The sequence below is a fragment of the Amaranthus tricolor genome, chromosome 15 (assembly GCF_026212465.1).
Source record: "Amaranthus tricolor cultivar Red isolate AtriRed21 chromosome 15, ASM2621246v1, whole genome shotgun sequence".
Classification (NCBI taxonomy): domain Eukaryota; kingdom Viridiplantae; phylum Streptophyta; class Magnoliopsida; order Caryophyllales; family Amaranthaceae; genus Amaranthus; species Amaranthus tricolor.
In genome coordinates, this window is record NC_080061.1 from 6,953,941 (window position 1) to 6,975,014 (window position 21,074).

The 21,074-nt window shown below is 34.2% G+C and overlaps 2 protein-coding genes and 1 non-coding gene across 4 annotated transcripts; 1 reads left to right on the forward strand and 2 right to left on the reverse strand.

Moving 5' to 3' along the window:
* Positions 1–6,433: 6,433 nt before the first annotated feature.
* Positions 6,434–9,341, forward strand: LOC130801460 (elongation factor 1-alpha). Of its 2 annotated transcripts, none has more exons than XM_057665322.1 (3): positions 6,434–6,607; positions 7,566–8,050; positions 8,160–9,341. In XM_057665322.1, exons 2-3 carry the CDS (start codon positions 7,589–7,591, stop codon positions 9,039–9,041), a joined length of 1,344 nt encoding a protein of 447 aa, XP_057521305.1. In that variant the 5' UTR covers positions 6,434–6,607; positions 7,566–7,588; the 3' UTR covers positions 9,042–9,341. The 2 variants fall into 2 exon arrangements, with proteins under 2 accessions (XP_057521305.1, XP_057521304.1); XM_057665321.1 differs by having other exon boundaries at positions 7,588–8,050.
* Positions 9,342–14,138: 4,797 nt separating this feature from the next.
* On the reverse strand, positions 14,139–14,210 carry TRNAP-AGG (transfer RNA proline (anticodon AGG)). Its single transcript has one exon. It is a non-coding gene; the product is annotated as a tRNA-Pro (tRNA).
* Positions 14,211–15,134: 924 nt separating this feature from the next.
* LOC130801458 (elongation factor 1-alpha) lies at positions 15,135–17,979 on the reverse strand. Its single transcript, XM_057665320.1, has 3 exons — positions 17,821–17,979; positions 16,376–16,860; positions 15,135–16,266 (listed from the first exon to the last, which is right to left on the reverse strand). The coding sequence occupies exons 2-3, from the start codon at positions 16,835–16,837 to the stop codon at positions 15,385–15,387; spliced, it is 1,344 nt and encodes a 447-aa protein (XP_057521303.1). The 5' UTR covers positions 16,838–16,860; positions 17,821–17,979; the 3' UTR covers positions 15,135–15,384.
* Positions 17,980–21,074: the final 3,095 nt, after the last annotated feature.

Genomic DNA, 21,074 nt, shown 5'->3' on the forward strand with positions numbered 1-21,074 from the left:
TTCAATTATAATGGTGGGCCATAAATGCTTTGAAGGTCTGTAAAATCACATCTGATAAATCATCTATACTGTGATTAATTCTCAATCATACAAAAAAAACTATTAATAGAATATGAAGAACAAAACGCATAAGAATTTAAAAATCACACTAAATCTAGATCTCATAGCATCAAAACAATCAACATGAGTTTTTTCATCTGAATAGAATATAGTATGATTATGTCTGAATGTCCTTTATTTGTATTTGAAAACGATGCTATATTAGAGTTCGAACAATGTGTTTCAAACTCCAATATTGCCCAGATCGAATGTATGAGGTTTAGTGACAAACAAATTACGCTATCAATGATATCAATGTTTGTAGGAGAAAGTAAAGCAATAAAACGACACAAAGATTTAACGAGATTCACCCAACTAAGGCTACGTCCTCCGGTGTGTAGTATATCATATATTATCAAAGGAGTTCAAAGAACTCTCAAATATGGAGAATTAGAATAGAGAAGAGATATAGGCTAGTGTTTGGCTTGGGGTGTATTTTGTGGATGTGAATGTTTACAATGTGAATGAGAGCTTTCTATTTATAGGAGAGATCTCACTAAGTAACATTAAGTACATTAAAACTATGAATAAGTGATAATGAAACATCTCCAAGAACTTGAAGAGTCAAAAACAGCATCTTAGTAGCATCAGAGACATCGCTCGACCAAAGCAGAGGCTCGCTCGGTCGAGCAGCCTGATCGAGCGGACTACAGAAAGTTTCTGGTTGCATTCTGTCTGCTCGCTCGACCCATTCTGAAGCTCACTCGGTCGAGCGAGCTGGTAGAGCATCTTGAATTAAACCTTTGAACTTCTTCATTTAGGTCCCATAACTCTCATGATTAACTCATTAATTCATACTGTAATCATCATCATAAACCACAATCATCAAGACTCATCTTAATACACCCATTCATGACATACTTATGGGATTCCATCCCAAGAGTAACCACATGAATGCACACACCAAATGTGCACTCAAGTCACACCATTCATAACAGTATTTGTTTGGAAAAATAAACAAAGAAAACTGAATTGTGATAAAGACTTAATGAAAATATTTCAGTTTTTACCTGATAAAGATATGATTTACCCATGGATTGGGGGTACTTGATGAAGAAAGTAGTTTAATAAAATCAATAAGAAGTCTTAGGGCTTTACAACCACAAGCATCACAGACCCATGTCCCATAAACCTCTGTTCTATTGTCCCATGTACCACTTAATACCATTCCTGCACGTGAGAAGTTGACAATTAGGAAAAGTCCTGGGATAACAATGATAGAAATCGATATACATGTTGTTACACCCCCGCATTATCATGACATGGATGTAGATTCACCCATGAATCCTATTGTTAGTCCCCTGTAATGAAAAAAAAAAGAAATTGAAAAGATTAATTAAACCACTTGATAACACTATTGATGCACCCGGGGTTGATGTAACACCAATTCAAACAAGTCAATCCGTTAGCTAAATTCCTTTAGCAAAGCTGTAACAGCCCGGTCTAAGTGACTCGGAAATTCATATGAAAATACGAATTTCGATTCACTCTTCGGACTATAGAGAAAAGTCTCCTCTAGGATCGTCAACGTTCCATTGATAAAGAAATATAATTAAGACAGAAAACAGTGCCAACGCGAAAGAAACAAGTCAGCGGAAGTTCTTACGTACAACTCGAGAGCCTAATGGCCTCTAGATAAACTAAAGAAAATAAGCGAAAGCGAAAAGAAACCAACACAATCTCTTGTTACATGATTCGGAGTTATATCTACTCATAATCTTATTATAAAAAGGAAACATAGTCTTGATGATTACGGGTTCTAAGTCGAGTCCTTACTCCAGTCCCCACCTGCAATCAACCTACTAGTAGTCGTGTGACAACACGTAGCAGGTTCCAAAGAACAATCCAGTACACGTCAGGGACTTCATATAATTGTCAAACAGATTGAATGCAAGCAATGTGTTCATCCTAGCACGTATAGGCTTTAATGCATCAATTACTTGATAATTCCAATTTGTAACGTAGCCCGTTCTATTTAGGTCGTTCAAGTATAAATCAAATCCTTTTTGGAGGAATACACTTGGGAGAGCTAATCCCAAGACAACCACCGACCTAAGACGTTGCCCGTCCTGTGCGAATCATCAGAGGTAAAGTATGCATACCCCCATGGTGACCGTAATGATCCAAAACTGTCATGGGAACAATAATTATAATAATCCAAACCAAAAAGTTAACCCCTTTGGTAACAAACACATAAATCCTCAACTTCCAAGTAACTTCTTTCAAATTATTTGAGATGTCTAATCCTTATGTGATTTACAATGCCTTGATTAGAAATGAAATAACACTACTTGCAGAATCACATAAACAGTATGGTATAAGCGTGTACCTTCAAGCGTTGCAAACAAACGATGCTCAAGCACGACAGAAATTTCACTTACAATGCCTTGATTAGAAATGAAATAACACTACTTGCACAACCACATAAACAGTATGGTATAAGCGTGTACCTTTAAGCGTTGCAAACAAACGATGCTCAAGCACGACATAAATTTCACCCTCTTATGAATCGAGGTCCTAAATAACACACACAAAAGGATCACGTATTAGAACGTATTTACACATTTAATCCACTCCATACTACTAAGATATTACTAAGATTTGATAATTTCAAATGTTTTCATCCAATTCCCAATAGTTCAAAACTTTAAATTTTAACCAGAAACTTAAATGGTCAATTCGGACAGTTTAGAAAATTCAAATGGAAAATCCGACTTCGCCACTGCGTCCGGAACGTGCCAATTACCTTGAATACCAAATTTCATAATTTCTAACATTCAATTACTATTTTTAATTATTTTAAGCGTTTAACGAGTTTTTAACGCATTGGGTACATAAAACAACAACGGAACACGACTAACGTTTCCGGATCGGCGCCAATACCGAGGCAGAAACTGCTGCTGCCCGGAAATCCTATTATTTTATTATTATTATTATTTATTTTTTTTATACATACATTATTCAAATTATTAACCCTTTTAATCTCATGACCTAAATAAATCTAACAAGACCAAATTCGCAACTACTAAGATAAAACAAACAAGACAAGTTTTTTTTTTTCTATCACATAACCACTTGATATTTCCACACATACATTAATACACAAAACCCCATCATCAAAACATAAAAGCCATCAAATAAAAAGAAACATGCTCATCCACAAGATCCTTCAAGAAAACTTAAAATTTTATAAATTATGATAATTAAATTAAATACTTAATTCTCTTAACAAATTAAAATTTTGTAGAGAATCATAAAACCAATCACCCTTTTAAATCAAGACATATATATAAATACAATCCTTCAAGCAAATCAAAGTTTGCTAAAGGATTTATAAATTCTTGGATGACTACATTACTTGATCCATACCATTTACATTTCTTCTAACAAATTGTAATTTAGTTAGAGGAATGTAGACTATAAAAGAAATTTATTTAAATATCAATGTAAACTTAATTCCTAATTCTTATAACAAATTTAAACTTTGTTAAAGAATATAGATCGAGAAGTTTTTTTTTTGAAAGAAACATAACTTAATCCTTTTAACAAATTAAAGTTTATTAAAGGATTATTAGAGAAGATTATATAAAGAAAAATATTCAATCCTCCTAAAAGTCATAGGATATCATCATACATAAAATATAATTCATCTTAGAAATCTTATATATATAATCTATAATTAACAATTCAACTAAACTTACCCCTTTGATCAAAAGATTGGATGAAACAACAACTTTTTTTCTTTGAGGTGCCGAAAACAAGAGAGCAAAGAGGGAGATTTTTCTGAATTTTTTGTTCACTTGAAAGTATAAATGTGAAGGATTATGGGATTAAAAGGCTATTAAGAAGGTAATTCACTTAATGTACCATAATGCTCAATTATGAGAGGAGTTACAAGACTCCTCCCATGATAGCACCAACCGGCCACCCCTTCACCTCCCACAACATAAATTTTTTTTTTTGAATTAATTAATTAATTAAGTAATTGTCTATTTTTTTTAAACAGAAAAGAAACGCTACGCGATAAAATGCGTTATCGTTAAAATTTAACTTACTTTGTTTCTTATAATTATCTATGTAAATAATTTAATTTAACAATATCTATTTATTTATTTTATTTTTAAAACCTGATAAAATACGGGGTGTTACAAAAGCCAAGTATTCTAAAGCTTCCACCAAAAAATTACTAACAACCACTGCAATTAGGAAGGCATTATGACAAGAACAACCTTAAAAACTTATATTAATGTGGATGCAAAGCATGATAGGAGGAAGATTGCAAATAACAGCCAACAAATGAGAATTGCAAATGACAGTAATAATAACAATTGTGATGATGATTACATCCCATTAGAAAGTGAAAGTATATTTGATGATGATGATTGTATTGATAAAAAGTTAAGTGATGATGGTGATTTTGAGTATGTAAATGACAGTTATAAGCCATTTGAGGATACAATTTGGGGTAATCATATTGATAAAAATGAGAATGACAGTAACTATATACAGAGGTTGCATCAAAATTAGAAAATGGTTGTGGATAGGAGTAGGGGTAATATGTCCATTTAGCACTATACCAAATTTTCATTGACAAGCAACCTGTGAGAAAGTTGTTAAGGACTATGCAATTCGTTGTGATTTTGAAATCTTGGTGAAGTGCGTAAACAACAAGATTTATCTACAATATCTTTTTTGGATGGGAATTGTGAATGGAGACTTCATTCAAGTAAACTTCTTGATGGCATTATATAGGCAATAAAAAAGATTGATAATCCTACACATAATTGCAATAGAAAAAAATAACAGACTTATCACTGTAAAGGGCTGGAATCAAGTTAATGAATGACATAAGGGCAAATAATGACATTTTATGGGAAAACATTAAATGATTTACTAGAGTCTATTTATAGTGTGAATTTGAACACTTTATACAAAATGAGATCTTTTGCATTGAAAGAGATAAATGGGGGTTATGATGCGAGTTAAGGACGCTACCTAGGTATGCTGAGATGATTAAGCAACAAACCGAGGTTAAATTGCAGTATGTGCTTAGGAAGAAGAGTATTCCGTTGAGAGATCTTTAATATTTATTAGTATCGTCATTTCATTCAATGTTGCAATCAATGGACTGATCAAGGGATGTAAAAGTTGAATAGGGGTTGATGGTACACATCTAAAAGATCAATATATGGGTACACATTTGTCAACTATTTCTTTGGTGGTAATAATCAACTATTCAGTTACATGCCCTATTTTTTGTACCATGATATACTTGTTTAAATCCGTAGCTCGCTTGTGCAGGGAATAAAAATAGCATTGAATGAGCCAATGTTGAGACGATATTATTGTAAAAACTTGTCTGCCAATTGGAAGAAAAATACCCAAGGCTACTGATGTATACTTTGTTTTGGAGGGATACAAATGCTTCTTCACTATTTAAATTCAAGGAAGCAATGGAGGAAGTTGACAAGGATAACCTTACAATAATATAATGGCTTACAAAAAATTAGAGACATTTGATCCCAAGGTCTGTTGTGATAAAAAAAAAACACTTTTGTTGAGAGCTTCAATACCAGCCTTAGAGTTGATAGGTACATGGTTGTATTAACACTTCATGAGGATATATGTACTAATTATTAGATTCATGTAGCAACTTTGACCCCTTCACTCTCTTTGTACAAAACATATAGTATGGTAACTATAGTATAGGTATAGGAGGATAATTATGGTGAGAATGGCAACAAGAAACGAGAATTGTTAGAATTGGATAGACATTGATTTGTGTCGTAACATTGTAAGAGGCTGAATACCCTTACTTTTGATTCAAGAATATGAAGGGCTTTCAAGTCTAGTTATGGTCTCAATGAGATTCATGATGATAAATCCTTCAACTCGAGAAAGATCAAGAGAAATTCCTACAACGAATAGAATTAAGTGAAGCTGATGCTAACTCCGCAAGCGTGCATCTTAATCCTACAAGCATGACCTTAAAGATAAAATAAAATGGCTATATAACCAATAAATCTAATGCGTTTCTCAGAGAGGCTGTCTCTCACATCATTTTGTGATAGTATTTTAGAATAATAACATGACTCCAACCAATCATAATCAAATAAACAAGGAGCTAGTCTTATGAGGAACGATCTCAAAACAAAGAGTACATACGATAATAATTCTTTTTGTTGAACTATTCAAACAATGTTGAAGAATGTTTCATGGTAAAATCGTTTCACATCAAATTTTTTAATAAACACAAGACCCAAGTTCTCCCAAATGGGCCAACTGGGAAGTTTTATTGGATAGACACACCCGACGTAGAACCCGGACCACATTACAAAAGATGACCTAATTCTGTTTTCATTCCGTAATTTCTAACGGTCGTTACGAAGTATCTCATTTCACTATAAATTGAAGCCATTCTATCATCATTGTAACCCTAGTCGCCTCATTTGCACTCTTTGTTAGTCTCCTATTCTCCTCTCTACAGCCGTTTATCTTCAGAAGCTTTGTAAGCTCCTTTCTCCCTTCTATTTGTCTTAATTTTTTGATACTATTTTGATTCGTTTTCTTCTGATTTCTTTGATATGTTTGGTTGAATTGTTAGTTTTTATAAATCATCGTGAATGACGCTTTTGATTTGGATTCTTTTTTCTTTGAGCAATGCTTTTTTGATTTGCAATAGTTTATCGATGCGTATGTTGCTTGATGAATCAATTGTTTGTTTCATTGAAGTCTAATTTTCTCATTCATTTGTGTGACCATTTAGAAATATTGTTCATGTATCACATTTTTCACATCGATTTATTTCCTGTTTTTTGCTATCATGATAGATGTGATATTTGATGATTAATAATCACTTAGACTATTCATGTGTAATTTTTGGGTAGATAGTCATAGTTAATGATCCGATCTGTTTAATGGATCCTATGATTTCGAACTGATGGATACTAATCTGACCTTTAATGAAGGTGATGGTGATTTTTTAATCGTAATTAAATTGATTTTAAGATCTTCTGTATTTGTTTCTTTGATAGTGACTAAGTTGATTAGAAGATCTCGTTTACTTGTCACTTCAATTGACTCGTGCTTAATAAACCACAAATTAATAGTCAGAATTGCTCATCTGAAAGTTGAGAATGAGAATTTTTTGAGTCATCAGTTCAAATCTGGTTCGTGGGATTTTTTTAATTTCTTTTTTATTATCTTTATTGTGGTGTCTGCAATATATGTTCAATTTTGATTATCTAGATAATATTTTGAATTTGATATTTTTGTCTCGTCACTCATGATAATTTCCGTTTAACTAAGCTGATTATCGTGAAATAGCTTTTTTGAAATTCACTTGTATATATATACTATGTTTAGTACTTGGGTTGTACGTGAGCTTATTTGAAGTAATTTAACTATTATGCGTTAAACTCTTATTCTTTATTTTGAGTGCTGAGCCCATCTCTGAATGTTTGCAGATTGCTTTGTTTGAGATTTCAGTATGGGTAAGGAAAAGATTCATATCAGTTTGGTGGTCATTGGCCATGTCGATTCTGGAAAGTCCACCACCACTGGTCACTTAATCTACAAGCTTGGAGGTATTGACAAGCGTGTGATCGAGAGATTTGAGAAGGAAGCTGCCGAGATGAACAAGAGGTCCTTCAAGTACGCCTGGGTGCTTGACAAGCTCAAGGCTGAGCGCGAGCGTGGTATTACCATTGATATTGCCTTGTGGAAGTTTGAGACCAACAAGTACTACTGCACAGTTATTGATGCCCCTGGTCACCGTGACTTTATCAAGAACATGATTACTGGTACCTCTCAGGCTGACTGTGCTATCCTCATTATTGACTCCACAACTGGAGGTTTTGAGGCTGGTATCTCCAAGGATGGTCAGACCCGTGAGCACGCCTTGCTTGCTTTCACTCTTGGAGTGAAGCAAATGATTTGCTGCTGTAACAAGGTATAATTTAACAAGTCCTTTCATTTGATGCACTTGCAATTTCTCAAGTTGCTGAGAAAGCTTTTCTTAATGCTTGTATAGTTCTGACACATTTTGTTCCTTGTATCAGATGGATGCCACCACACCCAAGTACTCCAAGGCTAGGTACGATGAAATCGTCAAGGAAGTCTCTTCATACCTCAAGAAGGTCGGTTACAACCCTGACAAAATCCCATTTGTTCCCATCTCTGGGTTTGAGGGTGACAACATGATTGAGAGGTCCACCAACCTTGACTGGTACAAGGGACCAACTCTCCTTGAGGCTCTTGACATGATCAACGAGCCAAAGAGGCCATCAGACAAGCCCCTCCGTCTCCCACTTCAGGATGTGTACAAGATTGGAGGTATTGGAACTGTGCCCGTGGGACGTGTTGAGACTGGTGTCTTGAAGCCTGGTATGGTTGTCACCTTCGGTCCTACCGGTTTGACCACTGAAGTTAAGTCCGTTGAGATGCACCACGAGTCTCTTCCAGAGGCTCTCCCTGGTGACAATGTTGGTTTCAACGTCAAGAATGTTGCTGTCAAGGATCTCAAGCGTGGTTACGTGGCTTCCGACTCCAAGAACGACCCTGCCAAGGAAGCTGCTAACTTCACTGCTCAGGTCATCATCATGAACCACCCTGGACAGATCGGAAACGGTTATGCTCCAGTGCTCGACTGCCACACCTCCCACATTGCTGTTAAGTTTGCCGAGCTTGTTACCAAGATCGACAGGCGTTCTGGTAAGGAACTCGAGAAGGAGCCCAAGTTCTTGAAGAATGGAGATGCTGGTTTTGTTAAGATGATTCCCACCAAGCCCATGGTGGTGGAGACATTCTCAGAGTACCCTCCTCTTGGTCGTTTTGCCGTGAGGGACATGAGGCAGACTGTTGCTGTCGGTGTCATCAAGAATGTGGAGAAGAAGGATCCAACCGGTGCAAAGGTCACCAAGGCTGCCCAGAAGAAGAAGTGAACTGCTTTTGCTTCAATAAGTTTGTATGAGTACTCTAAATATTTGATTTCGGTTCGCAGTGTCATTTTGTTGCTAGGTCTTTGTTGTGCATTTCATAATCCCTTAACTTCACCCACATCCGGAACCTATTCTCAGAATTGGGTGCTTGATCGACGGTGGTAGGGTTTTGATATGCAATGGTCATTTTTGGTGTTTTGTGTTTCTGTTTCGGCTTTTTAGATAGTTGGGACGAGTTTTATTTTTATATATTGATGTTGAGATATTACTGCGGTTATTATTAATGTACTTTTTTTTATTTTACATCCTTCTCTCCCCTCTTTTTGTGGCTTTCACATCTAATTACATGAATGGAAGACAGGAATTAGCAAAACAAGCATATTTTTCATACAGTTAATGTTGTCTAAAGTTGTCAAATGTGGGGTTTCTTCTGACCCTCCCCGACTAATTTTGTTAATGTTGTCCTGCTTGTGATGTTCCGATGGGGTTCTTAATTTTGTTTGTGCTGTTCTGCTTGTAAAGTTTGAATGGTGCTCTTCATACAGTTATTCTCGATAACGAAGTATTGAAATTTTGCATCGCCTTGGTATTTGAGATTCTTGAACCCTTTCATATCTGAGTAAATTGACCATATTCTTCTGTTGTTCTTTGTGAAGGGAGTACAGGTATAGAATGTCCGTCATCTTTTAAACTCTACTTTCGAGTGGGATATTGGGTATGATAATGATGAAACCCTTTTATATCTAGGAGGTGTGTTTGTCCATCCTTCGAAGCATTTGCTTTTCTTCTATTCTCTAGTCCAATGTTTGTTTGACAATAGTTGTCCTTAAATCAAACTATATAAAGATAAGCTATTAATTTATCTGTATTTTTTAATTATGTGGGGGTTTTAATGATTTTTGATACATAAAATTAATCGAAAATAATCTTCAACATTGTCGAGTGTGACACCCTTACAAGTTTATTGGCTCACCATCAATAAGAGATCAATTTTGTAAGAGAGACCTAATGGAAGCAGAAGCGAAGCTTAATGGTGTCGATTAAAAGCTATGATGATGAGTTGAAGGTTTATTAATGAAATAAGACTATTTGCAAGTACTAAGATGTAAAATCTTTAGATGTGTCAAGGATCAATGATTAAGCGTTCTACGTATTATTAGCTAGCATCTTGAACAAGAGGTTAACTTTAATTTATCAATGTTTGAGTTAACTTAATTCATCAACATTTGAGTTAGCTATAAGCTAAGCTTTGTGAAGGAATTAACTTTTAGATGCGCAAAAGATCCAAGATTATAATGCTTAATTATATCGGAAAAAAGATGAAACTAAGCCCTAATTCTTGAATCAAACAATGAATGCACAATTAACAATCACAATAATCAACACAAAGCAACTTAAAGTGATTCATTAAATATTGGATATGTCCACTACATAAGGCTAGATGTTTTTATTATGAACAAGAGCTTCAAAAAGCTATAATGGCTTATAATGAGGTTTTTGGCGATTGGAAAAAGAGAGAATAATAGAGATCAAGACGAGGAAAATTGTTAATATATCTAAATTATATGATTTGTGATTATTTATAAAATAATCACAATTACATATAGCATGGCCAAAGACTAAAAATAGGGAATTGAAAAATAAAAATAAGTCACTAAAGAAATCAGACAGTAGCAAAAAATGAATCGTTTTTTCTTTGAATTGCAAATTTGTATTCTCTCTCCATCCTTTCTTCCACACTCCTATTTTGTACTCGCTAATTAAAATTCATTCACTTGTGAGTTGTGAGTAGGGATGGCAATGGGTCGAATCTGGATCGGGTCCAGGCGGACCCCGATTCAGATCCGTTTGCAAGAGCGGGACCCAAATCCAGACCCGGATCCGTGGGACTAGTTTTGCAAGACCCATATCCGGATCCGTGGATACTGCGGATCCAGTATCGAATCTTGATCCAAAACGGATTTCACTTATTTTTTACTATTTTTTTTTAATATTTTTAGATCATGTTGAGATTGCCATAAAGCTATTCATTGACTAATGATAATAGTTATAAATAATTTCACAATTGATCACTAAAAAATCAACATAAAAAAAAACAGAAACGTAAAAAAAATCAAAATCTGCTGCGTGTCGTACGATGAGTATTGGGGATTACAGTTTGTGTCGATTGGTGTCTGGAGATTAGGAGTTGGGTGGGGATTTTAATTTGTAAATTGTAATAAGTTGTATTATCACATTTAAGATACAGTGAATCAGATACAAAATATAAGGAAGACTCGGAGAGTAATCACTTGGGTTTTTAAATAGCCCAAATTATTTTGCAAGCCCAGTAAGTATATTTAATAAATATAAAATTAAAAACGGGTCCTCCAGATCCACAAGTTTGGGCATTTTTCTGAGATCCGAATTCGGACACGTGAAATTTAAACGGATTCGGATCCGACGAATCCAATTTTTAAGGACACAAATCCGTGAAAACGAATGAGGATCCACGGATTCGGATCGGGTTCAATACCCATTACCATCCCTGCTTGTGAGATTCAAGCTTAAGTCCTTCAAACACATTAATACTAACACTAGCAAAGGTGTTGTTTAATTGTTGAATTTTCATTCTAATTACTTGCACTATTACCTAACTCATTCATTGCACATGTGTACCATACACTACCAGGGGCAGAGCAAATAATTTTGAGGCCCTATTTATTTTTTTATAAATTTCAAAAATTTGGGCATTTTATAATTAAGAAGAGAAATTTTCTTAAACTAAAATAAAAACTGTGACTCTGTGAGGTTGGGTATCCCGGGCATGTTGGACATTTAGTGTATATTAATCCTAAGATATATTACCAAGCACTACAAAATAGCAGTGGGACAAAGTATATTGAAAATACAGGATCCAGAAAGGGTCAAAAGGAAGTACAAAAGGCAAATGGGAAAACTGAGTCAGGAGGAAAAGTCAACTCGGCTTTCCTATGGAGGGCCACCAAAGCCAACTCGGCTTCAGCTGTTGTCCAGCCTTAGTTTGTCTTTTCGTCTTCTTTGATCAAATGGCATTGGATTCCTTTTCTTGTTCACTTCTTATTCCGATTATATGAGTTGTGTTAATACATGGAATGATGCTCATGAATACCACAATAAACATGGTATTGATGAATGATCATTATAGTTTATCATCAATGATTATTAAGTGAGTCATAATCCTTTGGTATACTTAGACTCGTATAAATACGAGTCTTGGGGAAGAATGTCACATACACTTTTCTGAATTCTATTATGTTGTTTGTATTTCGTTGTAAATTTTCAAATTTAAATCCAAGTACTTTTGTGAGAGAAATATCACAAAAGAAATGTAAGCACACCCCAAAACCGCTCCTATACACTGCAATATTCAATCGTTTGTTCACCAATTGGTTGTTTCATTGCTCCCACTCCCTAACACCAATCATAACCAAATGGATTCCCATGACACTCAATGATGCACTTCATAGCCATAATGAAATTCTTGCCATGGATTAGCTAACCCAATTGGAAATTTCGAATCTTTGCACAAAAACTTTGCCATAATTTATACTTTGGTTTAAATTTATTAGAAAATAATTCATATGTAATTTTACTTTTAAAATATTATAGAAATATTGACTAACGTATAAGTTTGATGGGATATTCCTTCTATAATAAATTGGTTTTAGGATGTGGAATTTGATTTAGTTTTCATGCAGCTCTCTTTCTCTTATGCAGGTCTTATTTAGTTTCCAACTGAGACAAGACTCTGATTTTTACAAAAGTTTATGCTAATTGAACAAAAATTACATCACTTAATGCTTTTCTACATTTTAAAAGTAATTGTTAGACAATCTTCTCAAGTCTACTGTCATCCATCATTCCAATAGTATGATCCAAAAACTGATTGCAAAAATCAAGTTTTTAGAGAGAATAACTTAAAAGGGAATTCAAGAAAAATATAATATGCAATCAAAAGATTCGGGGAAAAGAAATAAAATCTAAATAAACAACCTTTAATTTCATTAAATTGCCTAAGAAATTTAGTAAAGAATATATACAAGTCATAGCAGAAAAAGAAGTGCACCTGAAAAATACTTTTTATTTTTTTTACTTGCATCTAAATACTTTTTTATGCAGTCTAATGTGTTTGTTGGATTGCTTATATTTAGAATTATACTCAACTAAAAATTATTAAAATTTGATATTATGAAAATATCCAACAAGACAAATAAAACAAGATCTCACGTAACCATGTTTTTTCTCGTATAATAGCTGCAATATGTAAAATAATTGAATAATGAATAGTGTAAAATTTGTTTTGGATTCAATTAATTAAAAAAAGGGAGGTAAGTCTCGTCGGGTGTGCAAAATGAGACCGGACCGGCGATCTGGACCGAAATCGATTGAGACCGGACTTAAATCGGAACGGACCGGTTGCATCCGGTCCGGACTTCGGGTCTTATTTATTCTTCATTCCGAATTTTCGGTCTAAACCCGGGAAAATCTGAGTTAGACAGGATACATATAAAAGTAATTTTGAATAGGAAATATTTTTTACGATTTTTAAGTGTATGCTTATTTAAAGGGCTTTATATTTTTTTTATCTAATAAAAAATAATTTTTTAACTCAAAAATTTTAATTCTATAATAATTAATTTGCTAGATTATTTTAAAATCTTCCATTTTTTTAAAATTTATTTTTGGTATTAAGAATTACCTCCGGTCTAAACCCGGACCGGATCGAGAGGAAACCAAGTTAAATCGAGACCGGACGGTCTTAGAATATTCAAAGTTCCAGTCTTTCGGTTCGGGTTTAAACCGGTATACACCCCTATCTTCACACATGATAACTCCCATCTAATTTCTTGTGAAATTTAATGAGCCTTCTATCTGGGTATGCTTTTATCTAAGCATGCTTTTATTAAAAGAAAATATTTAAAAGAGAAATAAAAAATAAAATTATATAAATGAAAATTAGTGGAGGTAGAATAAAAAAATAAAGATTAATATAGTATGAGAAAGATTAAATTATAAGGTAGGTCAACAACCTTAAGAACTACACACTTCATTAATCTTCTTAAAAACAAGAACGAAAAAGGGGCATTCCGAGAATTGAACTCGGGACCTCTCGCACCCTAAGCGAGAATCATACCACTAGACCAAATGCCCATTGATACCAAAAATGTAACATTCATAAATATTCATTTAAAATCCAACACTTACTACTCACTACTCGAGACTTAGGGTGAGAAGAAGGAAATATTTAAAATCATTTCATTAATGTGACTATTTACCCATAAAATATAAGGATTAATTCTTTAATTTCTTCTACTCCGTCACTTTTCAATTTCTCTGTTTTTATATGTTCTTTTTGAATAAAATTTACGAATTTTAGTGTCAAATTGACTATGATTTCTCATCGATTTATATGGAAAAAACTTATTTATGTGGGTCTTGACAGATTTGTCTTAATATATATTTTTTAAATATCAAATTTTTAAAATTTTAAAAATTCGTAATTAAAATTATTTGACTTTTAAGTTTACATTAGAATCTGCAAAAAAATAAAAATAAATGAAAGAACAAATGAAAACAGATAAATATTTCTTATCATTAACAATAATAATATTTGTGTAATTTTCATTTCGAATAACCTTAGTTTCTTAGTTTGACTTTATAACCTTAGTACCGGTTTAGACTGCGTCTTGCTAGTCTTCTAAGAAGATCAAGATGGCTTAAACATTTAATCTAAAATGCCCTAAAACTCTTACAAAAGTGTTGTATAGACATAATCAATATTTTAATGTGAAACCATAGAAACGTAGCAAGCATTTCATAATAATTGTTCTGTGATTAAAATTTTCCAAGTAAATACTTAGTATTTTAATAACCATTAAAAATAATTCACACAATAATAATATGGATAAAATCCTTGGATTTCTCACACTTTTGCCGTTTGAAACCACAACATTAGAAAATTTTTTCATCATCATTTAAGAGCCAACCATTAGCAATATTATCCCAAGTTCTTCCATAGGCCACATTTGATGAAGACCTCGTTAGTAAACATATATTCTCACAGAACATTAGAAATACCAAAAATAAATATTAAGTCGAAAAGGTAGGGATACATCAGAATTCAAGCAAACAACTCCAGACCAAAATCATGCCACCGTCGATCAAGCACCCAGTTCTCAGAATAGGTGCCAGATGACACTGACGAAAGGAGTTTGCGACAAAGAGATGGCAATTCTAAACAAAACACACAACTAAGAAAAAAACATAAGTCTGTATAAAACTCATAATTGAACAATTTGTATCCCTTGATTGAAGCAATAGCTGTTCACTTCTTCTTCTGGGCAGCCTTGGTGACCTTGGCACCGGTTGGATCCTTCTTCTCCACATTCTTGATGACACCGACAGCAACAGTCTGCCTCATGTCCCTCACAGCAAAACGACCAAGAGGTGGATACTCTGAGAAAGTCTCCACCACCATAGGCTTGGTGGGAATCATCTTCACGAAACCAGCATCTCCATTCTTCAAGAACTTGGGCTCCTTCTCGAGTTCCTTACCAGAACGCCTGTCGATCTTGGTAACAAGCTCGGCAAACTTAACAGCAATGTGGGAGGTGTGGCAGTCGAGCACTGGAGCATAACCATTTCCGATCTGTCCAGGGTGGTTCATGATGATGACCTGAGCAGTGAAGTTAGCAGCTTCCTTGGCAGGGTCGTTCTTGGAGTCGGAAGCCACGTAACCACGCTTGAGATCCTTGACAGCAACATTCTTGACGTTGAAACCAACATTGTCACCAGGGAGAGCCTCTGGAAGAGACTCGTGGTGCATCTCAACGGACTTAACTTCAGTGGTCAGACCAGTAGGACCGAAGGTGACAACCATACCAGGCTTCAAGACACCAGTCTCAACACGTCCCACGGGCACAGTTCCAATACCTCCAATCTTGTACACATCCTGAAGTGGGAGACGGAGGGGCTTGTCTGATGGCCTCTTTGGCTCGTTGATCATGTCAAGAGCCTCAAGGAGAGTTGGTCCCTTGTACCAGTCAAGGTTGGTGGACCTCTCAATCATGTTGTCACCCTCAAACCCAGAGATGGGAACAAATGGGATTTTGTCAGGGTTGTAACCGACCTTCTTGAGGTATGAAGAGACTTCCTTGACGATTTCATCGTACCTAGCCTTGGAGTACTTGGGTGTGGTGGCATCCATCTGATACAAGGAACAAAATGTGTCAGAACTATACAAGCATTAAGAGAAGCTTTCTCAGCAACTTGAGAAATTGCAAGTGCATCTAATGAAAGGACTTGTTAAATTATACCTTGTTACAGCAGCAAATCATTTGCTTCACTCCAAGAGTGAAAGCAAGCAAGGCGTGCTCACGGGTCTGACCATCCTTGGAGATACCAGCCTCAAAACCTCCAGTTGTGGAGTCAATAATGAGGATAGCACAGTCAGCCTGAGAGGTACCAGTAATCATGTTCTTGATAAAGTCACGGTGACCAGGGGCATCAATAACTGTGCAGTAGTACTTGTTGGTCTCAAACTTCCACAAGGCAATATCAATGGTAATACCACGCTCGCGCTCAGCCTTGAGCTTGTCAAGCACCCAGGCGTACTTGAAGGACCTCTTGTTCATCTCGGCAGCTTCCTTCTCAAATCTCTCGATCACACGCTTGTCAATACCTCCAAGCTTGTAGATTAAGTGACCAGTGGTGGTGGACTTTCCAGAATCGACATGGCCAATGACCACCAAACTGATATGAATCTTTTCCTTACCCATACTGAAATCTCAAACAAAGCAATCTGCAAACATTCAGAGATGGGCTCAGCACTCAAAATAAAGAATAAGAGTTTAACGCATAATAGTTAAATTACTTCAAATAAGCTCACGTACAACCCAAGTACTAAACATAGTATATATATACAAGTGAATTTCAAAAAAGCTATTTCACGATAATCAGCTTAGTTAAACGGAAATTATCATGAGTGACGAGACAAAAATATCAAATTCAAAATATTATCTAGATAATCAAAATTGAACATATATTGCAGACACCACAATAAAGATAATAAAAAAGAAATTAAAAAAATCCCACGAACCAGATTTGAACTGATGACTCAAAAAATTCTCATTCTCAACTTTCAGATGAGCAATTCTGACTATTAATTTGTGGTTTATTAAGCACGAGTCAATTGAAGTGACAAGTAAACGAGATCTTCTAATCAACTTAGTCACTATCAAAGAAACAAATACAGAAGATCTTAAAATCAATTTAATTACGATTAAAAAATCACCATCACCTTCATTAAAGGTCAGATTAGTATCCATCAGTTCGAAATCATAGGATCCATTAAACAGATCGGATCATTAACTATGACTATCTACCCAAAAATTACACATGAATAGTCTAAGTGATTATTAATCATCAAATATCACATCTATCATGATAGCAAAAAACAGGAAATAAATCGATGTGAAAAATGTGATACATGAACAATATTTCTAAATGGTCACACAAATGAATGAGAAAATTAGACTTCAATGAAACAAACAATTGATTCATCAAGCAACATACGCATCGATAAACTATTGCAAATCAAAAAAGCATTGCTCAAAGAAAAAAGAATCCAAATCAAAAGCATCATTCACGATGAATTATAAAAACCAACAATTTAATCAAACGTACGAAGGAAATCAGAAGAAAACGAATCAAAATAGTATCAAAACATCAAGACAAAAATAGAAGGGAGAAAGGAGCTTACAAAGCTTCTGAAGAAAAACGGCTGTGGAGAGGAAAATGAGAGACTAACAAAATGTGCAAATGAGGCGACTAGGGTTTCAATGTTGGTAGAATGGCTTCCATTTATAGTGAAATGAGATACATCGTAACGACCGTCCGAAATTGCGTAATGAAAACAGAATTAGGTCATCTTTTGTAATGTGGTCCGGGTTCTATGTCGGGTGGGTCTATCCAATTAAACTTCCTAGTTTGCCCATTTTGGAGAATTTGGTCTTCTGGTTTATCACAAATTCTTATCTTATGTGAAAGATCTTATCGACATTATTTGAATAGTCTAACTAATATAATAATTATTATATATTTTCTTTGTTTTGCTATCGTTTCTCATAAGACTAGCTCTTTGTTCATTTAATTAGGATTGGTGGGAGTTATGTTATTATTCTAAGATCTTATTTGATTCGTGGCATACCTTCTAAGAGACCGTCTCTCTAAGAGACGTCTTTCAGGCCAATCTCATCAAAGATAAATATCTACTTACTGTATTCTTAATGCCTACTTACATCATCCTTAACGCCTACTTGCAATATTTTTAATATCTACTTATATTATTCTTAAATGTCTACTTATAGTATCCTTAATACCTATTTACATCATCCTTAACTTCCTACTTACAACATCGTCCATAATGCCTACATACAATATCTTAAATTTCTACTTACAATATCTTAAATATCTACTTACAATATCCGTAATGCTCACTAGGTAAGCGTGTAGTACTTACAATATTTTAAATGACTACTTATACTATTTTCAATGTCCACCTAGTACCTTACCATACATTTTCCTTTATGATCCGACCCAATTAGATATGGTCTCTTAATTTCTCACAAGAATTTGTGTCTGATTCGATCCCATTTTAGGGGTTGAGTATATGGATGGGTCGGGTCCAGCTAGACCCAGATCCAGAGCCTATTTTCTTATTGGACTTAGACCCGAACCCGAATCCATAGGATTTAAAAATTTAGACCCGGACTCAAACCCTTTAGGTTTGGCAAGTCCAGGGTCTAGATCTAGATCCAAAATAATATTTTATTTATTTCCTTAATTTTTTATAAAATAAATTATATGGTTTTCGAACATTCGTATAATAGTATTTAAGCATTTTCGATTAACAAAGATTTTTTATTACCTTATACAAATTGAACGACCAAATATATGAAGCTTTCCAACATTCAAGTTCTTAAAAGGAAATACTCCTCAAATCTTTTGATTTTTAAAGTATAAATCACATAATGTTCCAAAATATAACAAAGTTACATATTAAACAATTAATAAATACACATGACAGCTAATATATAATTTTGAGAAAAAGATGTAAATGAGTCCATGTGTCGGATCTGAGTCTCAAACGTGTGAACCCGGGCCCGGATTATGGTTATGGACCCAAATCAAACTCGGACCCATAGGGTCCAAAAATAGGTGGATAGACCTTAAATTAGGGTCAGGTCGAGTCTATACCCTTAGAGTACAAGACCCATGCACATCCCTAGTTGAGTCTACTTCAAAAAGCTAATGGGTTTGGATTTGAATTAAAAATTTATGGCTAAAATAGTCAATAATAAACCAACATTTGCATGATCTGCTGAAAATAAACCCACATATTGTTTATTTTTAAATAAATCCACCTGTTAGATATATTTTCTTCAAAGAAATCTATCTATTATTTATAACCGTTACAAGGATCTTGTATAAAGTAGAATGGTTAAGAACACCATCATATAGAGATTATAACTTAGTATTAAGAGGTGACGGTGTATATTGTTTTAAGATGTGTAACACCACATGCCCTCAATAGCTCCGCAATAAACTTATGTTGCTCAAGAACCATACTATCATTGCTATAGTTAACTTTAATACCTAGAAAATGGTTTAATCGATCAACTTTAAAATCATCACCACTGATAATGATATCATCTATATAAACAACTAAAATAGTAATAATGTTATTTTGTTTATTACTAGAAAATGGTTTAATCGATCAACTTTAAAATCATCACCACTGATAATGATATCATCTATATAAACAACTAAAATAGTAATAATGTTATTTTGTTTATTATAAAAACGAGAGTAATTTTTTTTTATTAAGTATATATTCTATATATTAATTCATCAAGTAATTTGGCATGTCATTGACATGAATCTAACTTTAGACCATATATAAATTTTAAAAATAAACACTAGAAAATCCTTTGGGTATTTTCATATAGAGCTTTTCATGTAGATCTCTATGAAGATATACATTATTTACATCTAATTGAAGTACGCACCTGCCATTTTGAATATACTACAATACTTAAAATACAACTAATAATTAACATTTTTACCATCGGAGAAAAAGTTTCTTCATAATTAATTTCATATTTTCGATTAAACTCTTTGGTAGCTAATCTAGCTTTGAATCTCTCTAAAATTTCATTGGATTTTAGCTTAAATTTATGAACTCTTACTACCAGTTTTTTTAATTTATATAAAACAATTTTCCATGTATCATTTTTAGATGGGAAATTCTATATGGTAGCAACATGATTTTAAGAAACGCGAGTGGTAGCTTATTTTTAAGATTTTTCCACGCAGTAGCAACATGTTTATGCATTTATTAATTAACATAGCCTTATTGTTGTAATTTTTTTTTACAGATTTTCATTACGTCTTCAGGAATTAAGGTTGGGAGGGAGGCTTTAAATTTAAAGCACATCATTGTATGAGTGAAAATTTCATCTACTTCAGATTGAAATCCATCATTGTTAGTATCCTCATTCACCATTGTTGGTCATCAACTTAAGCATGCAAAGAGCTATAATATGCAATCTTGTTAAAGCTATGGCCAACGGATATGGAGATTAAAGACACCCGAACATTTAAATGTTGTAACCATAAAGAGTGTGTAACACCCCAGAATTTCCGACCCCTTAACGAAACCAAAACCGTAAAGGATGGGAGAAAATTTGGGTGTTACATAAAAGAAAAGAAAGAGAATTTAGATAAACGTTAAATAATAACTTTAAAAAGTTGAATGGAAATTTTGGTAGCATCTGCCTTAAAACTGTGCGCCTTTGTAGAAAAACAAAAGTTATTTAGAAGCTAATAAAGTAAAGGCACCAACGGCCTATCAAAACTATGCCACGGCGGAATGATTCATCGCCGGCTTCTCTAATCAACATGCCAAACACAGATCGTGGTTCCAGTGTCGACGTTTGCGTTTTAAAAAGACTC